Source organism: Thermobia domestica, chromosome 10, assembly GCF_964235325.1.
Source record: "Thermobia domestica chromosome 10, izTheDome1.hap1.1, whole genome shotgun sequence".
NCBI lineage: Eukaryota > Metazoa > Arthropoda > Insecta > Zygentoma > Lepismatidae > Thermobia > Thermobia domestica.
The window spans coordinates 17,590,166-17,600,436 of NC_137463.1; the positions used below are offsets into that span (position 1 = coordinate 17,590,166).

Sequence of the window (10,271 nt, forward strand, 5' to 3'; positions counted from 1 at the left end):
TTATTTTTATTTTTTTTTTTTTTCAGAAAGTTGGTGGCAATGGATCAAAGACTCTTCATGCCTTCCCCTTCCGTAACTAAAGAGAAGCTCTCCAGTGGTTTTGAGTCATGTCAATAGAAATTCAATCCGGTATGAGTTAAAATCGTAATAAAACATACCGCCTCTGCTCCGTTCCCATTTCGAACACTGGTTATAAGCAATATAGATGATCATTTTCAGTCCTCTCTGTACATACTACAACCTCCACCTTCTCGAAGTACTGTACTCAGAGTACAACAACGCAAGTAGCATTCAAAACTTACGTGGGACCGCGGTGGCTCAGTGGCAGAGCGTTCACCTCTGGTGCTTGGGGTCCCGGGTTCGATCCCAGCCCCCGCCAAGTGAACTCAGTGGTGAAGAAACACTGCGTGTGTGTTTTTTCTCAGGGTTCCCCCGTTTCATCCCACTTTCTTCATTCCACCATTTCATTCATTGCTCATCATCACCGTCTCCTTTAGCCTAGCCGGCATAACCGTGGGACATAAAGATTTCATTTCATTTTCAAAACTTACGTGGAATACGGTAAAGCAATAAGTTTATGCTTAGTATCAAATATTAAACATGAACTAGCTTTGCTCGTTTGAACCACATACTTGTTACTATTTAAAATATCTGTATTTTCATGTAATAGATATGATTTAACCAATACAGTGTCATTTACTTCATTTTGCAAAACTAAAAATACGATAGCAATCAAGAGATCGATCAAAAACAACTGTTATCTAACGCTCTAAAGAAATGCTAGTACGCCAATTGGAAGAATAATTTTCTCCATTCTCCCAACACAAATAATCTATTTCGTTTCTTGATGCCCAAGTGTCCCAGTTATTCAATTATTTAATCTAGTAACAACCGTGACATAGACAAACGATCGTAACAAGTTATTGGAAGATTATACTAATAATTTAAGGGACTACGTGAACCATCAGAACAATGTCAACAGCATTGAATGGTTGAGAAAGAAACATGTCCCTAATACAAAGTCCTTTCGTTTACTTAGATCTAGTTATTTACTTCTAAAGATCTAATACATCTATTATAAACGTCGAATCCCGGCTATATAAGGGAGTATTCCACAGCAACAATATTTCATCATTGCACCAAAATGTGCGTGTAAATAAAGCCATGATTACTCAGATCCAGTTTATTATTTTCAATTGCATCTAGAACAGTGGTGGCAAAACTTATGAAGCTTCAAAGCCACCGTAATATCTTTAACCTTTTTAAATCTTGGAGTTTTTGAGGCATTTTTAGACTTTTACTCGATCAGCTATTGCGTCAAGACTTCTTATCGTAGGATCATGGTTCATTCCTAGTTTTGTTCGGAATGAAGCAATGTTTCCAACTGTATCGTTTAAATTTTCCTATTATGTATTATAGGCGGGAAATTCCCACCCAAAGGGAAAAAGGGATTTTTTAAATAAAAAGTCCCCGTTTATCGCGAATTTCTCCCCTCAAATACACGGCACGAACATAAGTATGTCGAACAAAAAAAAAAAAAAAAAAAACTGCTTTATTGTGAAGAGAATGAGGTACGAAGAATGGTCCGGGGAAAAATATCCTTGATGCTCTAGCTGATTTACTAATTTTTCCTAGGTAATACATTTTCAGTCAACTTTTATTCAATCAGCTTCAGCATAAAGGCTATCCATTGTGGGAACATTAATCTACCTTATCTTCTTCGGAATGAATCAGCCTTTTGAACGGTACCACTCGCATGTCGGTACTATATACCCAAGGAGAGAAAATTCTCTAAAACGGGGAAATTGTTGTGAAAAAGTCCCTCTTTTCAAAGTTTGGCCCCCTCTGTGTTAACGGTCGTATCTCAAAATCACATGTTCTTTGACGCTCCCAACGCTTGAATGAATGAATGAAATGAAATGAAAAAAAAAAAAAAAAAAACTGTGTGAAAATCTTTACTAGATATTTATAAAGCAAATTCCGAACGTTGACGTCATGGTCCATATATAAGCTATAAAATGTAAAAGGATTAAATCCTACTAGGGGCTACCAACCACAAGAACTACTAACTTAAAAAACAAAAAATTAAAAAATCGTATATTTGTTTACTGCCTATACACTTACATTTCAAGGTAGGTTACCAATCGGAGCGTTGACGCAATCTACCGAAAATGTTCCTGTGAGCTACTAGTAGCCCGCAATAGACGGTTTGGCGATCATTGATCTAGAAGATTATTTCAATTTGAAACAAAGATTTTAATTGGTCAATGAAGATTCACAATTTGTTTGATTTAGTTTTACTTACGTATAAGAAATATATATAGGGCTTTCGAAAAATTATGTGAAATTTCTTTTTACGGAGATTATATTTTTGTGATTTCCAATTCTAATGAAACTTCAACCTTTCTTTCTTCTTAAAGAACTGACCATCCTACCTCAGCTCTTACTAATAACACTACGTTAATGAGAATGCGGAAGATACTGCATCATCTCGACTCCGCCTTCACCACAAACACACAGAGAAAAAGATAATTGTGACGCCAAGCGAACAGTGCTGGTTGTCAATATCAGATTATAGCCTACCTAGATTACGACCCCATCCCTAGTTGCTACATTTTTAAAGCAGGATTACAAAACCATAGTTAAATTGGTTGCACATCGTGAATATTTATTACGCCTATAAACAGCGAAAAACCAAGGCTTGTTAGCGCTTCCTCCGCAATCGGGAGACGCTGGGTCAAAACCGTATCGGGCTATTCCGACTAAGGGTTAGTTTTAGGTTTGTCCACGCCCGCAAGCAACGGAGTACTACTTTAAATATGAAAACTATCCGACGTAGCTTTTATTGCAAGTGATTTTAACTATTTCGCTTTAAATTGCATCCGGAACCTTTTAAAATAAACCAACAAACATAATTCAGTAGCGTATTTTTCAATTAACTGGCGCATACAGTACATTTAAATATGCTAAATGCAAACATAATTATATACAATCCAAGACTGTTTATCATGAGACAATTGAATCGCTGTAACATTTAAAAAAAAAAAAAAAAAAAAAAAAAAAAAAAAAAACAATCTCCATCTTTCCAAAAATGCAATTCTGGAAACGAAAACATAGTTGCTAAATTAAGCAACGTCTTTACTTAGTCGATAATAATAAAGAGACTACGGCCACCACCGGAAATCGAACCCGAGATCATCCAGAGGTTTTTCTAGATCTTAGCTTGATCAATTTATTTTCTTAACGGGAAACTACGCTATGTAAGAAGATACTGAAATCAGACAACGGATCTACACACTATTCAACGAAATATATATTTACTAGGTACGGTCAAAACCGAAAACAGGTTTCTAGAAAAATCGACATATCAGGTTTCCTGAAAAACTTATTCGTTTTTTTTTTTCACCGAAAAAGTTATCACCTTTGTTCTACGGTGTTCAGCGTTTACCGAAATCAATGTGATTTTCTCGAAGTCAACATCCGTTCTTGAAATACTCATTTCCATACGAGTTAACGTAGAAGCAAACAGTTTGTTTGAAAACCAAACCAATTTATTAAACCTTTCTTTATTACACACCTGCTTTCGGTTCTTCTGAAAACCGAAAACCGTTTTTTGTATTCACCACTAATGTTTAACCAAAGGTGCCTAGATTTACCTAAGGAGTGAACGCTTCGACAAAAAACTATTGCCTCCTCCATAACATATCTTATCAGAAAACTAACATTATTTGTGGCACTACACCTCGTTTTTCCTAATCGCATTTTCTATCTTCCAGCAGTCCTCCATAAAATTACTCTTTACCTAGATAATCTTTAAGAAAATTTTTATGGAGAACTATTGAAACTGAAAAAAGAAATGACATCTAAGAAGAAGAAAATTAACGGAATGTATAATTTCTAACAGAACGTATCGAATACAGACGTGTACATACTGTAAGATACAAATTTTATACTCAGCAATTAAGGATACAAAACGGTTAGTACAATTTTTATCTTTAAATGGATGTAATTCCATAATCAACGATAGTTTTCTGAAGAAAGAAAAAAAAAAAAGTGTGAAGAAGGCATCATCTTTTGGTCGAAACGTTTACATTTAGACAATTCAGTGCTTCTTGGAAAGTATTTTTTTTAATACCGAATATTCATCCTATTACAGCGTAACTCTACTTATTGTACCACTAAATACTACACACACACACAGTGATCACTTGATAATAGTCTTTATCAAGGCTTACTGGGTTTACTCGCACCGCTCACAAATCCATGAAACCTTCATGAATTTACTCTATTTCTCTTCAGAGGATACTGTTTTCACAATCCTTTATAACTTCGAAAACTCAAACTATTCTAGCATCAATTATTCGCTTCGCTGGGTTAAAATAAGAAAAACAAAAATTAGTAATATGTTCCATTTGTCAGTCACTATTTACTATTACTGAAGCGCTCTCGGATATCGGTCATTTTCAATCAGTTTATATATATCACTCCTCTCCCCTCCAAGTTGCGAGCCTGAATTTGGATTTAAACGGCATCATAACGGTCACTGTTCATCACGACTCCGAAAATTATGGATTCAATACTAATATCGGTCATTTTTGATCATCCTCCTTCCCCTAAGTCGCACCGTCAAAGTGAAATGATAAAAACCATTGATTTGACACGAACATCATTCATTTCAACCCCCCTCCCCCCTTCCTTCCACAAGTTGCACTGTCAAAATGAAATGAGTAAAACATCCGCCCCGTATCCCATATGTGATGCAAGTTTGATCCAGATCGGTCGGGCGGTTCAAGAATTAAGTCAAATATAATCACTTTAATTTTTATTTACATAGACAGACCTCCACAAAGTAGAACATGTGCCTAGTTATAAAGTACTTTCGACCAAAATATATTAAAAATGCAATATCTATAGCTATCAACAAGGCCTTGAAATATGCCTCCATCTTTACGGACAATCACCACTCTTCCCCTTTTACAACACAATACTTACCAATCGTATTAAATGAATGGCTGATTGAAAACCTTTTATACAGGGAGAAATTTGGGAACCGATAATTATGACTGCACACCCTGCACCCAAATTCCTAGCTTAAAGAAATCATCTGGAAGTAAGTTAGTAACCCATTAAACAGAATTACGTAAAAACTGCCTGGCTCATTTTTTTGGGTACTATTGTCTGTAAGTAACTTAGAAAATCCAACAATTCAAGGAAATGTTGTGAAGTCCCTCCTCCTGTCGCGATTACAGTATCGCACAAATTATTTTCAGAACTGTAAATATACTCATTATTATTTAATCTTCAATCACATGATATTTAATTGTCTCTCGTCAGATGACTGAGGAAACCATGGAAACGTTAGACCGTACGATATAACGCATAGCGTACGCAAAATTTTATTAAGGTTGGTGTAAAGGGACAAGTTTTGCCGCTAGATGTCACTACAGTCTTCATATATTTCATGTTATTTTTTACCTTTCACGAAAACTCACGATTTCTCTTACAAATTTCAAGCTAGAAACTTCAAAATTTTAACACCATAACATATCGAAGGCAAGAATCCGTGCCGATTTTTTATTTAGAATTTTCTTCATTGTTGAAATGGATATCCAAACATTTAACAATATAACTGGTTCAAGAATGAAGAATATCCTAAATAAAAATTGGCACGGATTGTTGCCTTCGATAAGTTATGAAGTTCCTTCTTGAAAAATTTGGAGTCTCTAGGTTGAAATCTGTAAGAAAAATCGTGAAAGGTCAAAAATACATTAGAAAGATACGGACTGTAGTGACATTTATCGGCAAAACTTGTCCCTTTAAACCTCCCTTAAGCGCAGTGTAAGAGGCCAAGCTTTTATCTTTACACAGTTTCTACAGGTTTTTGTATCATTTGTATCTTTGTAAAGGTTTACACTTTCGTAAAGCTGCAGGTGGAGCACTTCCGCACTATGTAGAAAACCAGTATTTTATGTTTACAAGTGTCAAACCACTACAAGTGCTAAATTACGGTTAAATGAGTGAATGCACTTGAAAGACGACTGCATAACATTAACTATACTGTCATCGGTGGAATGTTTCTGCAAAATGTATTTTATGTATACAAGTATCAAGTTACTAGTGTGAAACCATGATAAATGTTCTAATCTACACAAGCGCGCTGCTTTCATGCAATATAATGTCTCCCTTCCACTATCCTCGTCTGTGCGTATATTGTTCGTTGCTGACGCCCCTGCTCCCTACGGACGCATCCCTGCGTGAGCTCCCTTGCTGCTATGGCCACCTAGCATAGACTGATTAGTGAATTTTACACAGTAGTTTTTATAATATTCGTCTGGATGTGTAATTACACCCGTACGCGGTTACATCAGATTCCATGTATATTATCAATCTCTATGCAAATATCTGGGCAAGAGCCAAGGAAATAAAGGTGCGGATTGTCTTAGGAAATCATAAACAAGTTCTTTTATAGTATTATTATTATTTTTATTTTATTTGACAATGTTGATACATCTTGTACAGCGGGGGACACTTCTAAATGGTACAGCCATATGGAGATTTACGGCTAAGGTGTACCATTTAGAAGTGTCCCCCGCTGTACAAGAGGGTTAAAACCCGAACCCCCCCCCCCCCGTTCTTGACGTTTGTTACTGACAACTTTACAAAATGTCGGAACTATTTTGACAGCCAAATTACGCCTACCACATCAGTGATCCACGACTCTTACGTGATGGGCTAATAGCCATAGCTGTTAAAAGAACATAATTCTAATTTCTAACCCTGAAATAAGCATTTAGCCAGTTTTAATATTTTAGCATCATTCTAGGAGATGGTTCTAAAAAAAATTGACATCTCCCTTACACTTTCAGGTTAATTCAGAGCTTTGTATTTCTTTTAGCAGTGCAGGCACTAAATGACGAGTTCAATTACTACTCGCAGATTGCCGTCAAGGGGTCTCAGTATAAATATAATAAGAACGTCAGTTATAAAAACCACGAACCAAATTGTAATAAGCGGCTACTAAAAAAGCACGAATGCTATCTAACCAAGCCAGCGCAGCAGCGTCAGTGATGGGAGATATACGCAAAAAAACAAGGATAGTGGAAGAGCATACACAATACTTTCATTTTCACTCAACATTCATTTCAATATGTTGTGACAGTAATTACCTATATTCACATTCTCATTCCTCACGAAAAATGTTTTACATCCTGTTTTCCCAATAAATTTTCTATTCGGTAGAACCGTCTGCTCGAATGAACCCAATATTTTCAAACACGATCATAATACCATATGTCATATTACAACAAACATGACTTAACAAGGAATACGTTCAGTGATTAATTGGTTTTAAAAATTCCGCTATCACATTGGAAAGTTCTAGAACACAGATTCTCCGTTATAAAACTAATAGAATATATTTTACGTACCTCGTTCTGGTTCCTCTAAGTTCCTTATTCCTTTCTTCCCGTTTTCGGACACTATATTGCTTTATAGTTTGTGTGTTCTATGTTCATTTTATAGTTTCTTTTAGCGTGTTATTTCTTGATTCTATTGTGTTTGTATGTGTGTTTGGGTTTTGTGGGTTTACAAAACATTTTTGCGGCATACAGTGTGGTGTTCTTTGAAGTTCATTTGTTCGCAACGAGTATACTGTTTTACATTGAAATTATTCGAGTTTCTTTCTTTTTTTTTGGGGGGGGGGGCAAGTTGGGTGAATTACGACCAAATAAATTATTTAAAAATTATCAAATAATTTAAAAAAAAAACACTTGCACTAAAGGATTTTTTCTAATAACATGTATTCTAATATATAATACTTTCGGGGTCTCTGCCCCAGTTATTTTATAACGTAGATTATTGGAAGAAATCCCTTTATGGAAGTAAGTATTTTGTTTCGTTAATAGCTTGAAATAGTGTACTTCGTCGTAATTCACCTAACTTGTCGTCTGGGTGGTGGACCTGTGTTCTAGAACCTTGCCTCTCATATTAAAGATACATATACATAATTTCATTATTTATATAGGTTTTTCCGTCAATGTCAAGTTTAGACACGTAACTCGAAAATGTTGAAAAAATATTTTTTTCACTAATCCTCGTCTGTTTCTCCTCCGAAAGATTTGTGTTAGGCGACATAACAATACCAGACTTAGAATAAATGAAGTCCAACGGGGTAACTAAAAATAAAAAATTGTTGAAAAATTACAATTCTTTCACGATTTGCACATAGATGCAGCAGCCAGAACTGTGCAAACCAACCTATGCTATGTGACCACTAATAAGCACGAATACTATAAAACCAAAGCAGGGCACGGCGAAGTTGATGGGCCCATGCAGTAGCGTATCCGAAGGAAGCATTCGCGTCAGTGACGGTTGGTATACCTTTAAGCGAAGGTGTGAAAACACGTGAGCTTTTGTAGTGGTAGTTTAAAACTGCACTTGCAAATAAAACATACAGCTTTTGTACAAAGTGCAGAAATACTTCGTCGACGGAAACTTGTATCTAATACAGTAATCTCTCATATGCACTCACTTATTTTATCCGTCGTATAACACTAGTAATGATTTCGCACTAACTCCACACTTGTAAACGTAAAATACAGCTGCGTAACGTACTACTTAATTCTTCTGCCTGCAAAAAGTTGTTTCCTATAAACAAAACTTAAGACTGCAAATTTTGCAGAACGTATTTCATCAGGAAAGCACACCTAGTACCTTGGAAACTATTCGTTGTGGGACGAGTTCGATTCCCTGTTCCGCTCGCTGCATATTAGCTTTAGGATGAATTAACTACAAGCCTATGCATATGAACACAGTGTCTCGACATATGCCATAAAAATTACACTGGGAAAAACAACCATGTTCCAGGTTAACAATAAAAAGCACTACTTGCAGCTAACCAAGTCAGCGTAGATGAGCCAACACTGTAGTGCGTTCATAGGGAGCAGGGGAAGTGATGATGCGTACACCATAGAGCTCAAATTTAGGATGTCAACAAACTTGGAGTTAATAAACAAAAGTAAGTTATTACCCATTACTAGGCAAGATTTGAAGTTTTAATAATTACCCTTGCACCTTCGAGCAGAATTACGATAATCACCACTTGCACTGCTACCGAAAATGGTATCGAATACGTTCTCCAATAATCTTCCACTTTCTGTAACAAAAACCTTTTTAATTTATGTTGTTACAGTTGTTTCAATATTGACATCAGTAATTTTGTAGCTAAGAGGGAGAGCCGCGCCTGTCTACAATTATCCTAGTCGGACTTTCCAATATTAAGAATAACAACACTAACACACTGGTAAATGACTACTATGTCAATGATACCCAAACCACGACTATACACACTATAATGAATTAAACATAAAATTTGTTTCTAAATAGGCCAGCTGGAGAACTGTCAGCCATTTTGTAACAAAAACCGCACTGTCCTAGATCACAAAACACAATTAAAGAAAACATTTTGAACACAATTTTTCAATCATCACAAACTGCGACTGGGCAACAACATTAATTACACTCTCTCAGTCGTAGCTCACCTGATGAAGGGCTGTCAATCCGTCAACATTGGCAGTATCTATATCAGCACCTTTCTGAAGCAATCGTTGCACTTCTTCCTTATCACCAGCCGCACATGCTGCTAAAAACACACAACCAGAGGAAAATTTAATCCTCCTAAGCGTATCTTTTGGCACTGCAGACTCACGATTAGTGTCTGATTCTTCCCATCGTTTTAATTGTTCAGCCCTCTTGAAGAGAGCTGAACTTGAACGGTTCTCCATAGACATAATTAACAACACTCTCCATAAGAAACTGTGTCTAACATGGAGGGAGCGGTCCTCTACACACTCGCTCTGAACCTGTTTGTCTAAAGATAGCGCACTCTACCGTTCACTCCATCAGTATACGAACTGGCTAGGTTGCCCCACACATATGGCAAAATTGCTCATGCAGTAAATGAAACATTGCGCATCCAAAACGAGAAATAGTTCTGGGATTCACCGTAGGTGACACTCCTATACAAACAGCAACGAAACAATAAAAAAGGATTCTGCTCACCGTTGAATATAGAATTACAAGGTGAAGCATCGCAGTAATTTAAAAGCAAATTTTCTTTCGTTTTCACATTTTCGTTTGCCAAATAGTTTTCAAACAATTAGATCATTGTTACCCTACTAGTCTCCTTCACTCATAAATGTAATGTGTGATTGTTTTTCAAGATCCTCTCCCCTCCCAAGATTTCGCAAATTTACAATGAATAAAATAGTATG

The 10,271-nt window shown here is 36.2% G+C and overlaps 1 protein-coding gene across 10 annotated transcripts in view; it reads right to left on the minus strand.

The window, feature by feature from the left end:
* The window catches only part of Mbs (Myosin binding subunit), a 284,430-nt gene extending 274,485 nt beyond the window's left edge, over positions 1-9,945 (minus strand). For 5 of the 10 annotated variants that reach the window (XM_081727797.1, XM_081727795.1, XM_081727802.1 and 2 more), the window contains exon 1: positions 9,540-9,945. In XM_081727797.1, the coding sequence (XP_081583923.1) occupies positions 9,540-9,788 (249 nt within the window). In that variant the 5' untranslated portion in view covers positions 9,789-9,945. The remainder of the gene's footprint in view (positions 1-9,539) is intronic. The other 5 variants (XM_081727799.1, XM_081727803.1, XM_081727801.1 and 2 more) reach the window with 1 other exon arrangement.
* Between the last annotated feature and the right edge of the window lie 326 nt (positions 9,946-10,271).